At 43.3% G+C, this 20,520-nt stretch overlaps 1 protein-coding gene across 2 annotated transcripts in view; it reads right to left on the bottom strand.

Moving 5' to 3' along the window:
- Positions 1-20,520, bottom strand: part of pgm2 (phosphoglucomutase 2) — a 38,537-nt gene continuing 18,017 nt past the window's right edge. The window contains exons 6-13 of one of the 2 annotated variants that reach the window (XM_061907031.1): positions 16,755-16,944; positions 16,576-16,673; positions 14,479-14,659; positions 14,315-14,408; positions 12,085-12,214; positions 10,239-10,431; positions 575-708; positions 1-510 (exon numbers count right to left, since the gene is read on the bottom strand). In XM_061907031.1, the coding sequence (XP_061763015.1) occupies positions 408-510; positions 575-708; positions 10,239-10,431; positions 12,085-12,214; positions 14,315-14,408; positions 14,479-14,659; positions 16,576-16,673; positions 16,755-16,944 (1,123 nt within the window). In that variant the 3' untranslated portion in view covers positions 1-407. The other variant, XR_009807590.1, reaches the window with a different exon arrangement.

Here is a 20,520-nt window from a genome sequence, read left to right as displayed (position 1 = left end):
AATGTTTTGGAAGGTTTATTTCCACAGAGAGAAACAACAGCAGAAGAGGGTTCAGTCAGTGCCGAGTGGCGTTTAAGACTTTTAAAGGAAGCAAAACAATTGAGCACTTTCTCACGGGCTCTTACTCGCAGTGTCAAGCATAGCAGCCTGGAATGCAATACAGTATGTGTTGATGTGTAGCAGGAATGATTGTGTTACGCTTAAAGGACGCCCCGTTTCGGTGAAAACACACGACACTATGAGCACCGAGACAGGGAAATATCTCTAAAATCCACTCACAATATGAAAATAAAGACTCATGAGAATATTGTGTTCACAGTAACATTCTGCTCAATGATATGTCGTACCAAGAAGACATACCATGGACAGTACGTGATCTAAGTGATATTCATAAAAATATATCACTTCTACTCTGGCTTTGGCTGCAGTTTGTTTTTTTGTGGCTGAAAGAAGTTTTCAACGATGGCACTGACCAACTGGTCCAGTTCCTCCTTCAGGTGCTTCACATTACTGCCGACAGGAGAGGACACATGAGCGGTAGGCGCCTTGCCAGCGTTGCAGAGTGTTTTCGTACCTGTTACCGGGGGCGGCACACAGCTCCGTGTAGTACTTGATTTTGGGCTCGGTGCCGCTGGTCCTCATGGTGGCCACGCCCCCGTTGGAGAAGGTGAAGGTGATCATCTGACTGGAACGGGAGGTGGGAAGAATCTGGGGACAAGAATATGGGGCAGGGAAGGGTGAAAAAAACCCTGGTGAGAATATAAATAGTGTAGTTCTATGTTCATTTTAGAAGCAGGTGCAGAAGCAGGGTGTTTTTTAAAGGGGAACTGCACGTTTTTTTTTTTATTTGCCCATTGTTCACAATCATGAGAGACAAGAACACATGTCTTTTTCTTTTATGATTTTAAAAAAGATGAAAAACGTTAAGGAGATGCAGCTAACAGGAGTCACTTTTGTAACCTTCAAAGCCTCTAAGACAACTTCAAAACCCTCCATAAACGTTTTAATATACACACTGCAATTATATATGATGTAGTAACAGTCACCTTCATAACAATGTGTAATACAGGGGTAGGGAACCTATGGCTCTCGAGCCAGATGTGGCTCTTTTGATGACTGCATCTGGCTCTCAGATAAATCTTAGCTGACGTTGCTTAACACGATAAGTAATTAATAATTCCACTGGTAATCACAGTGTTAAAAATAACGTTCAAAATATAAAACATTCTCATGCATTTTAATCCATCCATCCGTTTCTATCGCACCTGTTCAAGAAGTCGCATTAATGGTCAAAAGTATTTTATTTATTATTGGTTTCCTTCAGTATAACAATATTATTAAAAAGAATAAGAGATGCACCATTTAGTTGTTGTAATCAGTGAAAGTCCAAATAAAAGAGGAAGCATAGAATTCTCTTGTCAGAGCGTGGGACGACACAGTACAAGGGTACAGGTCTACGCGTTTCTCCTCATCGAGCTAAATTGAATCCAGTCTCTGTTTAATTCCTTGCTTCTTGTCTGTTTAATAGATGTTATCCATGTTTGAACCTGACAGTTGTATTCAGTGTTAAAAATATTATGATGGGAAAATCCAAGATGGCGCCAGTGTGTGCTATGGCCTGCCGTCTATCGCTGTCAGTTCTGTTTGTTTTTGTGCTGTTCACGTTTTTTTGTTGTCCCTGTCGACTCACTGTTTGTGTATGATCGCCGAACGCTGTTGGATCTGTGTCCCTCTCACACGGACATGATCAACTTCGACGTTGGTTTTTCGACGTCCAAGTCAGCGTTCTCACCTGGCCGGATTCCTCCTTTCCTTTTTCGCCCACTGGCTCCTCCCCCCCGGCGAAAGCGCCACCGGCGCTGCGGCAAACGTGGCGGCCAGCTGGTGAGAGTTAGGGCACTCCTGGCCCGCCTTTCTGTGGCTTACCGAAGGAGGTATGGTCCGGTACCTGGTCTCTTCCTGCACCCGCGTTCGCTGGATCCCCCCGGGTCCTGGATTGTGCCTGTTGTCGGTCTGCAGAGGGAAGCTCGCCCGCCTCGCTCCTGCTGACCCCGCCCCCGGAGACGCGGCGTGAATTCCCGCCACCTGCGGGCTCTGTGTCGGGCCTCACCTGGATTAGCAGCGGCCTTGGACGCGCCGGCCCCCGTTTAGTTCAGTCTTGTTAACGCAAGATCATTGACCAACAAAACATTTATCCTGAAGGATTTATTCGTCTCCCGCGGACTGGACCTCCTCTGTTTGACAGAAACCTGGCTGAGAGTCGGTGAGTCCGCCGCTCTTAATGAACTTCTGCCTCCGGAGTGTTCCTATTTTAATTCTCCATGGTCGTCCGGCCGAAAAGGAGGATTAGCAGTCGTTTTTAAAAATGACTTTAAATGCCGTCAGATCCGCCTGCAATCCTCCTTTTCAAGCTTCGAACTATGCATGTTTGAACTGGGTCTTTCTGATGTCGTCCTGTGTGTCGTCGTATATCGACCACCCAAGTACCACAAAGACTTTATAAATGACTTTTCTGAATTTCTGGCCGAAATCCTGCCCAAATATGATCGTGTCTTAATTGTTGGTGATTTTAATATTCACACCTGCTGCCCAGACGAACCATTATCCAGGAGCTTCCTGAATGTCATTGACTCTTTTAACTTTGTACAGTCTGTGTGTGGTTCTACACACGAACGCAGGCATACACTAGACCTCGTACTGTCTTATGGTTTTATTGTTGACAATGTTGTTATTGGTGATGCGGTGTTCAGTGATCACAGTCCTGTTATGGTTAATTTAACTTTTGAACCTGATGTAAAGCCGCTTGCCGTGCGTCATGCGCGTGTTATTAGGTCTGACACCGCAGCCGCCTTTTCTCCTTTGTTTACTGAGTATATGCAGAGTATATCACACCCTGCAGACACTGAACAATTGATGTACTCTTTTCTTTCGACATGTTCTAAGATTCTGGATAGTATAGCGCCCCTCAGAGCTATACGTCCCAAACCAAAACAGGAACCTTGGCTCAATGAAACCACACGCACAGCTCGGCGTGAGTGGCGAAGGGCGGAGCGCAAGTGGAAAGGGGATCACTTGGAAGTCTCCTATCAAATTTTAAAAGAAAACTGTCGAAATTATCAAAGTGTGGTTAAAGCTGAGAAAACAAAATATTTTTCAGACTTAATTTTAAATAGCATCAGTAAGCCACGTGTTCTTTTTAATACTATTAGTAATGTTCTTAAACCGAATCCAGCCACTTCACTAGCGATGACAAGTGAAACTTGTGAAAAATTTCTCTCCTTTTTTAATGATAAGGTTGCTTCTATTCGGGCAAATCTTTCTCGTTTTCCATTAAGTTTTAATGTGGCCACTCAGTGCTCAACTGTGTTCTGTCACTTTGAGCCTGTGTCCATGCCTGAACTTACAGGAATAGTCAGCAAGCTAAAACCCCCGTCATGTCCCACAGACCCAGTCCCCCCTCGCTTTTTTAAAGAAATCTGGGACACTTTTGATTTGTCTGTTAGGAACATCATCAACAGCAGCTTGATTTCTGGCTGTGTCCCCTCCTTTTGTAAAAGAGCTGTTGTTGAGCCTTTGATTAAAAAAAACAGGTCTTGATCCGACAAGTTTGTCAAATTATCGGCCCATTTCCAAATTAACTTTTGTGTCAAACATTTTGGAGAAATGTGTTTTGGCACAACTGCAGCCTTTTTTAGATGAAAATAGCACTTTAGATCAATTTCAGTCTGGATACAAAGATTTGCACAGGAATGAATCTGCACTTTTAAAGGTTTTTAATGACTTTCTTTTAATGTCTGATTCTGGCAGCTCTGCCATTTTAGTGCTTTTAGATCTTACAGCTGCCTTTGACACAGTCGACCACACAATTCTTTTAGACCGCCTGAGAGACTGTGTGGGTGTCAGGGGGACTGCGTTAGCGTGGTTCAGATCTTACCTGTCTGAGAGGTCCTTCTCTGTCAGGCTGGGGGACGCCACCTCCTCTTCTGCCCCGCTTTACTGTGGTGTCCCCCAGGGATCTATTTTAGGCCCCATCCTGTTCGCTCTTTATCTCCTCCCTCTTGGAGATATTTTTAAGAAACATGGAGTGTTTTATCACTTTTATGCAGATGACTGCCAAATTTATATGCCGATTTCAAAAAGCCACGGCCCCCTGACACCCCTTCTTAACTGTCTATGCGACGTCAAGGCTTGGTTAGCCCAGAATTTTTTAATAATGAATGAGGAAAAACGGAAATTTTAGTTTTTGGTCCGGCCCTCACTGACTTGGGACCATTGCAAAATTATGTGCGTCCCAAAGTCACCAGCCTTGCGTCACTATAGACAGCGATTTTAAACTAGACAAACAAGTCAATGGCGTCTTAAAATCGTGTTTTTATCACCTTTGTCTTTTAGTAAAGGTTAAACCGTTTTTATCTTTTAACCTTTTTGAACAAGTCGTGCATGCTTTTATTTCAAGTCGCCTGGACTACTGCAATGCACTTTATGCTGGCATTAACCAAAAAGCTCTTTCCCGGTTGCAGTTAGTTCAGAACGCGGCAGCACGACTTTTAACAGGGGCCAGGAAACGCCAGTATATAACCCCAATTCTTCAGAGTTTGCACTGGCTCCCTGTTCATTTTAGAATTGATTTTAAAACATTGCTGTTTGTTTTTAAATCTTTACATGGACTGGCACCTCAATATATCTCGGACCTTATCCAAATTTACATTCCTGCGCGCTCTGAGGTCCGAGAGCCAGTTCCAGCTCGTGGTGCCCAAGACCAGACTTAAGACCAGGGGAGACAGGGCCTTCTCTGTGGTCGGCCCTAAGCTCTGGAACACTCTGCCGCTCCATGTTCAAACTGCTTCCACAGTGGAGTGTTTTAAGTCTCGTCTTAAGACCCACTTTTTTTCTTTGGCTTTCAACACTACGTGAGTTGTGTGGTCCTCTGTTGTCCTCAGTGTTTTTTATACACTTTGATTTCTATTTTACTGTTTTAATTGATTTTACCCTTTAAAATAGTTTTAATCATATTTGTTTTTATATTGTTTTTATTGGTTTTATATTTATTTATTTTTTGTTTTTATTCAGTCATTGGTGGAGCATAATATATACATATATATACTTTTTTAATTTTATTTTATTTATTTTTTACAATTGTTTGTAACATGGTTGTGCAGCACTTTGGAAACGTTATTGTTGTTTAAATGTGCTATATAAATAAAGTGGATTGATTGATTGATTGATTATACAGCTCTCACGGAAATACATTTTAAAATATTCGGCTTTCATGACTCTCTCAGCCAAAAAGGTTCCCGACCCCTGATGTAATATGTACAACATACACATTGCATGTACATACACATTGCAAGTATTTATATGTATATATATATATATATGTATGTGTATATATATATATATATATATATACACATACATATATATATATATATATATATATATATGTGTATGTATATATATATATATATATAAAATGTAGTAACAGTCACTTTCATAATAATATGTAATATGTACAATATACACATTGCAAGTATATATATATGTGTATATATATACACACACATATATATATATATACATATATATGTGTATGTATATATATATATATATATATAAAATGTAGTAACAGTCACTTTCATAATATGTAATATGTACAATATGTGTGTATATATATATATATGTGTGTATATATACATATGTGTATAAATGATAAATGGGTTGTACTTGTATAGCGCTTTTCTACCTTCAAGGTACTCAAAGCGCTTTGACATTTACCCATTCACACACACATTCACACACTGATGGAGGGAGCTGCCATGCAAGGCGCCAACCAGCACCCATCAGGAGCAAGGGTGAAGTGTCTTGCTCAGGACACAACGGACGTGACGAGGTTGGTTCTAGGTGGGATTTGAACCAGTGACCCTCGGGTTGCGCACGGCCACTCTCCCACTGCGCCACGCCGTCCCTAATATATATATAAAATGTAGTAACAGACACCTTCATAACAATATGTAATATGTACAATATACACACAGGGGCGGTATAAATCGGTTGGTAGAGCGGCCGTGCCAGCAACTTGAGGGTTGCAGGTTCGATCCCCGCTTCCGCCATCCTAGTCACTGCTGTTGTGTCCCTGGGCAAGACACTTTACCCACCTGCTCCCAGTGTCACCCACACTGGTTTAAATGTAAAAATTAGATATTGGGTTTCACTATGTAAAGCGCTTTGAGTCACTAGAGAAAAAGCGCTATATAAATATAATTCACTTCAGAGCAAGTATATATATATATATATATATATATAATGTAGTAACAGACACCATCATATTGTAACAGTATGTACTATGTACAATACACACACTGCAAGTATATATATATATAAAATGTAGTAACAGACACCTTCATAACAATATGTAATATGTTCAATATTCACCTTATTTTCCATCCATCCATCCATCCATCTTCTTCCGCTTATCCGAGGTTGGGTCGCGGGGGCAACAACCTAAGCAGGGAAACCCAGACTTCCCTCTCCCCAGCCACTTCGTCTAGCTCTTCCCGGGGGATCCCGAGGCGTTCCCAGGCCAGCCGGGAGACATAATCTTCCCGACGTGTCCTGGGTCTTCCCCGTGGCCTCCTACCGGTTGGACGTGCCCTAAACACCTCCCTAGGGAGGCGTTCGGGTGGCATCCTGACCAGATGCCCGAACCACCTCATCTGGCTCCTCTCGATGTGGAGGAGCAGCAGCTTTACTTTGAGTTCCTCCCGGATGGCAGAGCTTCCCACCCTATCTCTAAGGGAGAGCCCCGCCACACGGCGGAGGAAACTCATTTCGGTCATGACCCAAAAGCTCATGACCATAGGTGAGGATGGGAACGTAGATCGACCGGTAAATTGAGAGCTTTGCCTTCCGGCTCAGCTCCTTCTTCACCACAACGGATCGGTACAACGTCCGCATTACTGAAGACGCCGCACCGATCCGCCTGTCGATCTCACGATCCACTCTTCCCCCACTCGTGAACAAGACTCCTAGGTACTTGAACTCCTCCACTTGGGGCAGGGTCTCTTCCCCAACCTGGAGATGGCATTCCACCCTTTTCCGGGCGAGAACCATGGACTCGTACTTGGAGGTGCTGATTCTCATTCCGGTCGTTTCACACTCGGCTGCGAACCGATTCAGTGAGAGCTGAAGATCCCGGTGAGATGAAGCCATCAGTACCACATCATCTGCAAAAAGCAGCGACCTTATACTGCGGTCACCAAACCGGAAGCCCTCAACGCCTTGACTGCGCCTAGAAATTCTGTCCATAAAAGTTATGAACAGAATCGGTGACAAAGGACAGCCTTGGCGGAGTCCAACCCTCACTGGAAATGTGTTCGACTTACTGCCGGCAATGCGGACCAAGCTCTGGCACTGATCGTACAGGGAGCGGACCGCCACAATAAGACAGTCCGATACCCCATACTCTCTGAGCACTCCCCACAGGACTTCCCGAGGGACACGGTCGAATGCCTTCTCCAAGTCCACAAAGCACATGTAGACTGGTTGGGCAAACTCCCATGCACCCTCAAGAACCCTGCCGAGAGTATAGAGCTGGTCCACAGTTCCACGACCAGGACGAAAACCACACTGTTCCTCCTCAATCCGAGGTTCGACTATCCAGCGTAGCCTCCTCTCCAGTACACCTGAATAAACCTTACCGGGAAGGCTGAGGAGTGTGATCCCACGATAGTTGGAACACACCCTCCGGTCCCCCTTCTTAAAGAGAGGAACCACCACCCCGGTCTGCCAATCCAGAGGTACCGCCCCCGATGTCCACACGATGCTGCAGAGTCTTGTCAACCAAGACAGCCCCACAGCATCCAGAGCCTTAAGGAACTCCGGGCGGATCTCGTCCACCCCCGGGGCCTTGCCACCGAGGAGCTTTTTAACTACCTCAGCGACCTCAGCCCCAGAAATAGGAGAGTCCACCACAGATTCCCCAGGCACTGCTTCCTCATAGGAAGACGTGTTGGTGGGATTGAGGAGGTCTTCGAAGTATTCCTTCCACCTATCCACAACATCCGCAGTTGAGGTCAGCAGAACACCATCCGCACCATACAGGGTGTTGATAGTGCACTGCTTCCCTTTCCTGAGGTGGCGGACGGTGGTCCAGAATCGCGTCGAAGCCGTCCGGAAGTCGTTTTCCATGGCTTCCCCGAACTCCTCCCATGTCCGAGTTTTTGCCTCAGCGACCGCTGAAGCCGCACACCGCTTGGCCTGTCGGTACCTGTCCACTGCCTCCGGAGTCCTATGAGCCAAAAGGACCCGATAAGACTCCTTCTTCAGCTTGACGGCATCCCTCACCGCTGGTGTCCACCAAGGGTTTTTAGGATTGCCGCCCCGACAGGCACCAGCTACCTTGCGGCCACAGCTCCTATCAGCCGCCTCGACAATAGAGGTGCGGAACATGGTCCACTCGGACTCAATGTCCAGCGCCTCCCTCGTGACATGTTCGAAGTTCTTCCGGAGGTGGGAATTGAAACTTTCTCTGACAGGAGACTCTGCCAGACGTTCCCAGCAGACCCTCACAATGCGTTTGGGCCTGCCAGGCCGGTCCGGCATCCTCCCCCACCATCGCAGCCAACTCACCACCAGGTGGTGATCGGTAGAAAGCTCTGCCCCTCTCTTCACCCGAGTGTCCAAAACATAAGGCCGCAAATCAGATGACACAACTACAAAGTCGATCATGGAACTGCGGCCTAGGGTGTCCTGTTGCCAAGTGCACATATGGACACCCGTATGTTTGAACATGGTGTTTGTAATGGACAAATTGTGACGAGCACAAAAGTCCAATAACAAAACACCACTTGGGTTCAGATCCGGGCGGCCATTCTTCCCAATCACGCCTCTCCAGGTTTCACTGTCATTGCCAACATGAGCGTTGAAGTCCCCCAGTAGGACAAGGGAATCACCCGGGGGAGCACTTTCCAATACTCCCTCGAGTGTACCCAAAAAGGGTGGGTACTCTGAACTGCTGTTTGGTGCGTAAGCACAAACAACAGTCAAGACCCGTCCCCCCACCCGAAGGCGGAGGGAGGCTACCCTTTCGTCCACTGGGTTGAACTCCAACGTGCAGGCTTTAAGCCGGGGGGCAACCGGAATTGTCACCCCAGCCCGTCGCCTCTCACTGTCGGCAACGCCAGAGTGGAAGAGGGTCCAGCCCATCTCGAAAGAAGTGGTTCCAGAGCCCTTGCTGTGCGTCGAAGTGAGTCCGACTATATCCAGCCAGAACTTCTCCACTTCGCGCACTAGCTCAGGCTCTTTCCCCCCCTGTGAGGTGAAGCTCCACGTCCCAAGAGCTAGCTTCTGTAGCCGAGGATCGGACCGCCAAGTGCCCTGCCTTCGGCTGCCGCCCAGCTCACATTGCACCCGACCTCTATGGCCCCTGCTAAGGGTGGTGAGCCCATTGGAGGGGTGACCCACGTTGCCTCTTCGGGCTGTGCCCGGCCGTGCCCCATGGGAACAGGCCCGGCCACCAGGCGCTCGCCATCATGCCCCACCTCCGGGCCTGGCTCCAGAGGGGGGCCCCGGTGACCCGCGTCCGGGCGAGGGAAATCTGGGTCCATGTTTTATCTTCTTCATAGAGGTCCTCGAGCTGCTCTTTGTCTGATCACTCACCTAGAACCTGTTTGCCTTGGGAGACCCTACCAGGGGGCATAAATCCCCCGGACAACATAGCTCCTAGGATCATTGGGACACGCAAACTCCTCTACCACGATAAGGTGGCAGCTCAGAGAGGAGATTCACCTTATTCTGATCATTTTAATCATTGCCATAACTGACTTCTTTCAAGCATTGATTTGCATTTTCATAGCAATGCACGTCTGACTTCAGGCAACAAATGTGTTCCAACATCCGGATACAAAACATTTGTGTTCTAATCATGATAACTAACAACAAGGATGACTAAATTTGGCCAAATGAGGATTCACAACCTTATCTTTTTGAAGCTGAATATACGGAGGATGAACTGCTGCTTCTAGAGGCGAGCACAAAGGAAGATTGAGACGTTGGAGCAGACGGAAGCCAGGAAAGTGAGGCGAAAGTGACTCAAAGCTGCAAATGTGGAATTTGGAGAGAAGCCATTTCCACATAAATAGAGCGCTTCACGATTCCAAAACAACTACAGCAGCAAGTTTGCTATTCGTGTTGTCCTTGGTAACGACCATTCTAAAGACTAAAGTAGGGTTAGTACGTACCGCCTTGTTACCGGGCTGGTTGCTGTCGTAGCCAGTGGTCAGGTCGCGGACAGCAGTGATGGCGAATGGACCGCATTTGGTTGGGTAGGAATCCTTGCTGCCGCCGTAGTTACGCAGGTCCTCGAATAGGCTGCGGATGACTTTCTGGTCGTGGCAGATGAAGTAAGAGTTCTTACTCAGGTGGTAGCCGTACCTGGGATTACAGAATATCAGAAAAACATCACCTTCTGCCTGGGAATAATACAGTGCATCAGGAAAGTATTCACAGTGATTCACTTTTTCCATGTTTTTTTATGCAACAGCCTTATTTCAAAATGGGATACATATATTTTTGTCCTCAAAATTCTACACACAATACAGCATAATGACAATGTGGAAATGTTATCATTTTAATTTCTGCAAATTTATTACAACAAAAAAATGCAATGTACAAAACCCAAAACCAGTGAAATAAATGGTAAATAAAAACAGAATACAGTGATTTGCAAATCATTTTCAAATTATACTCAATTGAAAATTCAGCAAAAACAAGAAATTTAATGTTTGAACTGAGAAACTTTTTTTTTTTTTCAAATAATAAGCTCATGCCCAGCAAAGCCTGCAGCGTTTCTGGGTGTTTTTGATAAATAGCTTTTGCTTTGCATAGTAGAGTTTTAACGTTCACTTACAGATGTAGCGACCAACTGTAGTTACTGACAGTGGTTTTCTGAAGTGTTCCTGAGCCAATGTGGTGATATCCTTTACACACTGATGTTGGTTTTTGATGCAGTACCACCTGAGGGATTGAATGTCACGGGCATTTAATGTTACGTGCAGTGATTTCTCCAGATTCTCTGAACCTTTTGATGATATCATAGACCCTAGATATTGCCTTGCATAAGCTGGTTGAGAAATATTGTTCTTAAACTGTTGGACAAACTGCTCACGCATTTGTTGACAAGGTAGTGACCCTCGCCCCATCCTTGTTTGTGAATGACTGAGCATTTCATAGAAGCTACTTTTATTCATGGCACCCATGGCAGCATCATGGTGTGGGGGATGGCTATCAGTGGCAGGAACTGCAAATCAAGATAGTCAGGATAGAGGGAAAGATGAATGCAGCAAGGTCCAAAGACATCCTGGGTGAAAACATACACTTCCCATCCAACCTGATGGAGCTTGACAGGAGCTGCAAAGAGGAATAAGAGAAACTGCCCAAAGATAGGTGTGCCAAGCTTGTGGCATTGTATTCAAAAAGACTTGAGGCTGTAATTTCCACCAAAGGTGCGTCAAAGTATTGAGCAAAGGCTGTAATTTCTTATCAACATCTGTGTTTTTTGTTTTTCTTCTTTTTTTAATTAACAAAAAACAAAAGCAAAAAAATAAACATCATATTGTCTTTAAATGGATATTGTATGTAGAATTTCGAGGATAACAATTAATGCATTCCATTTTGGAATTAAGGCTGTAACATAAAAAAGTAAAATGCTGTGAATACTTTCCTGATGCATTGTGCGTAATTTTTTACTTTTTAAATTCGATCTCAATTCTGTACACTGCTTCTGGAATTTAAATTTTCCTGATGGAACTCTCCAGAAGGAATCAATCAATCACTCAATCTATCAATCTGTCTGTCTGTCTGTCTATCTATCTAATTAAAAGTGAAAGTATCAATGATTGTCACATACACACACTCGGTGTGGCGAAATTATTCTCTGCATTCGACCCATCACCCTTGATCACCCCCTGGTAGGTGAGGGGACTAGTGAGCGGCAGCTGTGGCCATGCCCGGGAATCATTTTTGGTGACTTACCCCCCAATTCCAACCCTTGATGCTGAGTGTAATGTGTGTACTTGTGTTGCTTACTCTTCATAGATGCTCGTGAGTTGCTGAGAAAGACTCTTGTGTTTAGCAGCCAGGTAGGAGACCATTTCTCCAGCTATGGCAGCAGCGCTCACCCCATCTTTGTCCAACACTGACGGACTGCACATGTAGCCTGCAACACACACACGTGCACACACAATTCAAGGCAATGCAATTTGATGATAAGCATGGGGCAAAACATAATGCTGGTAAAGACCGAAGATCCACAGACATGTTTTTAAAGGCCATCAGGGACATGAACAATATCAAGATCTGATAGCTCAGTTACAGCTCATGTTATTCTATTCTGTGTTGTATGTGTTTTATGTTGCACCATTGCGCCAAGTAAAATTCCTAGTTTGAGAACCCGTTCTCAAATAATGGCAATAAAAACTCTTCTGATTCTATTACCGATTATTAGTCATCAAGGAGGCAGATACCCGATATTTAGAGCCGACATTTATTCATTTGCAGTAGAAGTTATTAAAACATGAATAGTAATAACAATAATAGTAGTAATAATAATAATAATAATAATAATAATGGAATAGATTTATATAGCGCTTTTCTATCACTAGCTACTGAAAGTGCTCACAGAGAAGTGAACACCCACTCCACATTCACACAAGGTGGTGGTAAGCTACATTTGTAGCCACAGCTGCCTTGGGGTAGACTGAAGGAAGCGTGGCTGCCAATTTGCGCCTACGACCCCCACCCATCATTCATTCACCAGTGTGAGCGGCACTGGGGCCAAGGGGGAGGTGTCCTGCTCAAGGACACAATGGCAGTGATTTGGATTGGCAAGAGGCAGGGAGCGAACCTGCAACCAAGGTTTTCCAAAATAAATCAACTCAAGTTATGGAAAAAAACATGCCAACATGGCACTGCCATATTTATTATTGAAGTCACAAACTGCATTAATTTTGTTTAACATGCCTCAAAACAGCAGCTTGGAATTTGGGACATGCTCTACCTGAGAGCATTTGGAGGTTGAGGTGGGGATATATTGTAGCGTCCCGGAAGAGTTAGTGCTGCAAAGGGTTCTGGGTATTTGTTCTGTTGTGCTACAGTGCAGATGTTCTCCCGAAATGTGTTTGTCATTCTTGTTTAGTGTGGGTTCACAGTGTGGCGCATATTTGTAACAGTGTTAAAGTTGTTTATACGGCCACCCTCAGTGTGACCCGTATGGCTGTTGACCAAGTATGACTGGCATTCACTTATGTCTGAAAAGCCATAGATATTATGTAACAGGGCCGGCACGCAAAGGAAGTGCCTTTTAAGTTTATTTGCGCGCTGTACTCCTCCCTATGTCCGTGTACACAGCGGCGTTTGAAAAAGTCATACATTTTACTTTTTGAAACTGATACCAATAATTTTGAAACCGATACCGATAATTCCCGATATTCCATTTTAAAGCATAATATCGGACTGCCGATATTATCGGACATCCCTACTAATAATTGACTAGAATAGGATGACAAAACTATTCAAATAAAAACAATAAACTATTAATAATAATCAAAGTACCATTACAAAATAAAATCAAAAATAAATGAATAAAACAAAAAATTAAACATCTAATCGAAATAAGTGTCTGACCCAAGAGCGTAAATTAGCATGGTCATCTGTTACTAAGCTGCCAAAGAAAATTATATTATATATATAATAATTCACATAAAATATGTCCCCTTATTGCAGAACATGTTTTGATTCTATGAGTGTTGGGTTTCAGCCGCACAGGTGTGCATGCGCTCTTTAATTAAGTTCCCAGGGCTCTGTGTACATGCAGGCTGGTTTTAAAGATAATGCACGTCATTTTACATCTAAAGTATATCAAAATAAACAGGAGGTGTAGTGCCACCAAGTCAGCTATTGCTGCTTTTGTCAGGCTTCTGATTGGACAAAATGTGCAAGAGAGCAGCTGTATGTGTGTGTGTAGACATAGATGGTCAAGAAACTACACTTGCGTGGATGGAGATTGTTTTAACCCCAAATATGTTTTTGGAATTCTCCCATGTTGGTGTGGACATGACCTCAGCCTGATTAACTGGTGTAGTTGTATGTTGCATTGCTTAATGCTGCAGGCACTTTAATTTAGCTTAGGAAGAATAATTTACAATAGGCCTTAATGTGAATCACATGAAAGCAGCTCGTGATACGAGGCGGATCCCTGCAATTCTTCTAGTTGAGCACCACAAGTTCATGATAAGAGGGTGTGTGCGAGTGTGTTTACCTATGGCCTCCTCAAAGGCGAACAGAACCGTCTTGCCCCAATTCAAAAGGTCCCTGGCTCTGTTCCCCATCCACTTGAACCCGGTCAGTGTTTCCTGTTTCCACAGAAACAGTTGTATTTGTTGTGTGCTCCTGCCCCAAAAAGCTCCTCCTTCTTTACATTACCTCAAAGTGGAAGCCTTCCTTGAGGGCAATGGCGCGCAAAATCTTGGATGAGACGGTGCTTGCTAACATGTAGACATTTTTCACGGCGGCAGCGTTGGTCTCCTGCTCTTTCCAGCAGTGGAACATCCACCATCCCAGTAAGGCTCCCAGTTCGTTGCCACTAAACACACGCCACTCTCCACTAGACAAGACATAACATACCATAAATTCGGGACTAGGAGACGCTATTTTTTTTCCGACGCTTTGAGCCCTGCGGCTTATAAAATGGTGCGGTTATTTTTATGGATTTTTCTTTGCTGGCGGCCGTAATACAAATAGTTTGAAAAAAAAAAAAAAAAGGCAAAGACACTGAATAGGTGTGTTATTGTTTGTGCTATGGCGCCCTCTTTTGAACTATGGCGCCATCTTTTGAACTCCTGCTCTTACCAGCTGTGGAACATCCACCATCCCAGTAAGGCTCCCAGTTTGTTGTCACTAAACACAGGCCACTCTCCACTAGACAAGACATAACGTACCGAAAATCCCGCACTGGGCGACGCTATTTTTTTTTCTCCAACGCTTTGAGTTCAGCGCCTTATAAAACGGTGCGGCTATTTTATGGATTTTTTCTTTGCTGGCGGCCATAATTGATATAGTTTAAAAAAATATGGCAAAGCAAAGACACTGAATAGATGTGTTATTGTTTGTGCTATGGCGCCATCTTTTGAACTCCTGCTCTTTCCAGCAGTGGAACATCCACCATCCCAGGAAGGCTCCCAGTTCGTTGCCACTAAACACATGCCACTAAACACATGCCACTCTCCGCTGGACAAGACATAACGTACCGTAAATTCCGGACTAGAAGACACAATTTTTTTCCCCGAAGCTTTGAGCCCTGCGGCTTATAAAACGGTGCTGCTATTTTATGGATTTTTTCTTTGCTGGCGGCAATGATACAAATAGTTCAAAAATAAAAAATTAAAAAACAAAGCAAAGACACTCAAAAGGTGTGTTATTGTTTGTGCTATGGCACCATCTTTTGAGCGAGTTCACTCACAGCACGTGTGTTTTTTTTGTTGTTGTTTTTTTTACAGAGCTTTCAACTGGAAGAAGAAATGATGTTCCACCTTTTAATGGAGTCTTCATTCATTAATCCAAGCCACGTTTCTAAGTTTTACAATATAACTAAAACAATTCTTACTTACAAAACCATCCCGTGTTGTAATGTTTTATTTGTATGTGCTATTGTAATGTAATGTAGTGATCGTCGTCGGCATTGGCTAATGTGCTAATACGTTTACAAGTGTTTGTGTTAGTATTATTAACTTACTTTTGTTTTGTTTCAGTTTCACAAATTCCTCAGTAAATTCACCAAATCGTCACCGTGTTGCGCTGATTGGAGAGCCAGCTTGCGCAGCTGGTGGGTCCATGACGATGACTTCTGTTTTGTTTGATCAGCTGTTTTACTGCCTTGTTAAAAGAGCTTTTGGAAAAAAATTAAGGTATATAAATATAAACATTTACAAAATATTTCTGTGTAAATAACTCATCTCGCAACGGACATATCTGCGGCTTATAGTCTGGTGCGGCTACCATATGGAAAAATGTTTATTTATAATAAAATTTAAAGGGTGCAGTTCATATAGCCCGGAAAGTATAGTACATAGGGGACGGCGTGGCGAAGTTGGAGGGGACGGCGTGGCGAAGTTGGTAGAGTGGCTGTTCCAGCAATCTGAGGGTTGCTGGTTCAAACCCCACCTTCTACCGTCCTAGTCACGTCCGTTGTGTCCTTGGGCAAGACACTTCACCCTTGCTCCTGATGGGTCCTGGTTAGCGCCTTGCATGGCAGCTCCCGCCGTCAGTGTGTGAATGTGTGTGTGAATGGGCGAATGTGGAAGTACTGTCAAAGCGCTTTGGGCTCCTTAAAAAAGGGGTAGAAAAGCGCTATACAAGTACAACCCATTTACCATTGTGTCACTTAAAAGGGGAACTGCACTTTTTTGGAGTTTTGCCTATCATTCAGGGTCCTTATGTAAGAAGACAACAACACATTTATTTTTCTTCCCCTTATTTACATTTCAATGATTTTATACAGACTCCAAAAAAATATCAACACACCTTTCTTGCTTCTCAGCGGCAGCGAGTCGATCGGCGTCTGGGTCGTTAGCCAACACCACAGTAGCGCCCTCAGCCTTGGCCAGGTTAAAGGAGAGCGTCTGTGGCGCACAACAACAACCCCCACACATCAACGATGGCATTAGCACAACTCTGCCATCGCTTAAACCTTGCATGCATACCAGGACTCCCTCTCCCTCCTCGGGATTGGGATATTTGACCGTAGGGAATTCGGGATCTGGATCTTTCTGCTCCGCCACAGGGTACGGAGGGTGAAGGTCGAAGGCCTTGAAGGCTGCTTGCACGAAGGTGTGGCCCACACCGTGCACGGACGTGTGCACAATTTTCACATGGGAACTCTTGTTGAGGTCCCTGGAGAGGAGGCAACACGACAACGATGTAATGTAGAACATCCTGATGAACAAGTACCACATGTTTTCTCCTGGTGTGGTACGAGCCCACCTATTTGAAACATTTTCGGTTAACGAACCTTTAATCCGTGCTAAATACGCGTCTGTGTGCAAACCATTCATTTTGTGTCCTGCTGGCAGCCATTTTGTGCTAGCTCGTATTGAAGAGATTGAAGAAGCAGGCTTCGTACCACAGCAAGTTTTTATTTGTGATGAGAACGGAATGTTACGAAAAAATATGCCAAAGCGGACTTATTTCACAGCGGAGGAGAAGACTACCTCTTGTTCAGCGGCTCCTCTTCCAAGAACGAGCACGCATGCACGTTTATAATGTCTATTTTCTGCTGGATCTACCGTATTTTTTGGATTATAAATCGCAGTTTTTTTCATAGTTTGGCCAGGGGTGCGACATATACTCCAGAGCGACTTATGTGTGAAATCGTTAACACATTACGGTAAAATATCAAATACTATTACCGTACTTTTCGGACTATAAGTCGCGTTTTTTTTGTAGTATGGGTGAGACTTGGCCAAACTATAACAAAAAAAATAAAAATAAAAACTGTGGACTGTGGAGAAGAATGCGACTTAAAGTCCGAAAAATACGGTATTTATCTCATTCGTGGAAGAGACGAAGAAAATGTCAGCAATCGTCACACACATGTCAGCCAATTACAATTCGGCTCTCTATTTTATGCGGCAGCTACTACATGTAGCATGTATGTTACTTAAGTAAAGCACCGTACAAGTATTAAGTAAACAATGAATTATATAACTGGGCTAGATCAGAAGAAACTAAATTCAGCTCTAGGAATGGAGAGTAATGAAGACTGAACACAGGTTTTAAGTTTAAATGGTACCAAATTGTATTAAAGAATTATAGGAAAAATAAACAACAACAAACAGACATGTAAATTCGAATGGCCATTCACATTTCCAACATAAATTACAGTACGTTCAATATTTACAATGTGATACAGTACTTGATTCAGTCCTTGTTTTTACCAAAAATGGTATTTGCGCAACACGACAGTTCATTAAACGACTTCGCCAAGTCCATGTTGTGGTGGCAGTGTTCAGAGGGGTTTTAGTGAAGGTAACGGGTAAATGTGAAGGTTCAGGAGACAGAAATGAATATGTTGCGTTATGGAAAAACCAAAGGGAAAAAACAGAGCGGCTGCTGAGGAGCCTCCTACCCGCCCGGGGCTTGGTTGGGTGGATTCAGTTCGGTTGATTCGTTTCCAGGCATAAAGCTTCAGACTCTAGTTCAGGCTCTAGCTCGCCATCCAACATGGCCTGTACAACAAGGGCAGGACCAGTCAATTTTCCAGTGCGCGCACACAAAACACATTCAGATACTAAATAATACTACTGTATTCAAATAGCAAGTATATTTCTTAATATTGTACAATAAATAATTCATAAATCCAATTAGAATAAATAATATAAAAAATGTTATATCAAAATATTCATTCTCTAATATCAAAATGTACCCAATGCATCCACAAATAAGGTGCATAGCAGACAGTGGTTCACTGGACTGCATCATAAAATGCATTGGATGCATAGCATTGACAACCATCAAACAATTAACACAACCCAGAAACAAATCAGACAATTGTTGATAGTGCTAACGTTTCATTCAGTTTACTATATTCAGAGAAACAGGCATATAAGTAGATGCTAACAGCTCCATTCAAAATGAATGTAGCTGGTAAGCTACACAGATGCAACTCACCAATTCCGCAGATAAATCACACTTAAACACTCTCGCACAACGACCCACGGCTTCAGTAGTTGGCTCCTGCAGTCCGACATTATTACATTTCAGTAAAAAGGCTTAGTTAATAATTAAAAGCGTCAAAACCGAGTCACATACCTGCAGCAACGTCCCTCTCGCTCTTCCTGGAAGCAGCCCACTACTGGATTTTATGCTTCCCGCAATAGGTCACGTGACCGCGTGACGTAATGACGCACGCAAAAACACAAAAATAAATAGGATATTTAATTGGGATTTGAAAGGTTATTTAAATAGAAAGGATATTTAAGTAAAATGATATTTAAATAGAAAGATATTTAATTAGAAATAATATTCAATGGCGTTTTAAAAGGATATTTAAATGAGGATATTTAATGGGGGTTTTGTCACCCAGGTTACATCCATATACTGTATTTAGAGATGTCCGATAATATCGGACTGCCGATATTATCGGACGATAAATGCTTTAAAATGCAAAATTGGAAATTATCGGTATCGGTTTCAAAATGATCGGTATCGGTTTCATAGAGTAAAATTTATGACTTTCCAAAACGCCGCAGGGAGAAGTACAGTGCGCCAATAAACCTTAAAGGCACTGACTTTGCATGCTGTCCCAATCACATAATATCTACGGCTTTTCACACATACATGTGAATTCCACGCATACTTGGTCAACAGCCATACAGGTCACACTGAGGGTGGCCGTATAAACAACTTTAACACTGTTACAAATATGCCCCACACTGTGAACCCACACCAAACAAGAATCACAAAAACGTTTCGGGAGAACATTCGCACCGTAACACAACATAAACACAACAGAACAAATACCCAGAACCCCTTGCAGCACTAACTCTTCCGGGACACTACAATATACACCCCCCCGCCCACGTCAAGCTCTCTCAGGGAGAGCATATCCAAAATTCCAAGCTGCTGTTTTGAAGCATGTTAAAATAAAAAAATGCACTTTGTGACTTCAATAATAAATATGGCAGTGCCATGTTGGCGTTTTTTTTCCCATAACTTGAGTTGATATATTTTGGAAAAACTTGTTACATTATTTAATGCATCCAGCGGGGCATCACAACAAAATTAGGCATAACAATTTGTTAATTCCACGACTGTATATATCGGTATCGGTTGATATCGAAATCGGTAATTAGAGTTGGACAATATCGGATGTCGGCAAAAAAGCCATTATCGGACATCTCTAACTGTAATATTGTACATGGTAATTGTGATATATTGTATATATCACATAAACATATACTGTAATATATCAGTATATATCATATACTGTACATATATCATGTAAATATTACATATATGTTATATTTTATATTGCTATTATGGTAAATTTTTTGTCTATTTTATACCTGCTTTATCCTTTCCATCCTTTGTAACTGAGCTATTGTATGGAATAATTTCCCTTGTGGGTTAATAAAGTTTGTCTAAGTCTAAGTCTAAAATGCCCCAAACATGTGATTTCTTATAGTACGTTTTTTAGAACTGTGTTTTGTATTTATCACTGTTCTGGGTAAATCCCTCCAATATCCATCCATCCATTCTGTAATGCTTATTCCCTTTGGGGTGGCGGGGGGCCCTGGTGCCTATCTCATCTACAATCAAGGCGGAAGGTGGGGTACACCCTGGACAAATCGCCACCTCATCGCAGTGTCTTATCATTTGAAGTCTGTGTGAGTGAGCTGACAATTAAACTGCATTGTTACATATGCTTGCTTTATTTTGATGAATGGGCATATGTTTTGACCGAAGTGT

Source organism: Nerophis ophidion, linkage group LG01 (genome assembly GCF_033978795.1).
Source record: "Nerophis ophidion isolate RoL-2023_Sa linkage group LG01, RoL_Noph_v1.0, whole genome shotgun sequence".
Lineage (NCBI taxonomy): Eukaryota > Metazoa > Chordata > Actinopteri > Syngnathiformes > Syngnathidae > Nerophis > Nerophis ophidion.
Note: the sequence above shows the minus strand (reverse complement) of the source record. Positions and strands in the feature narration are given on the sequence as shown.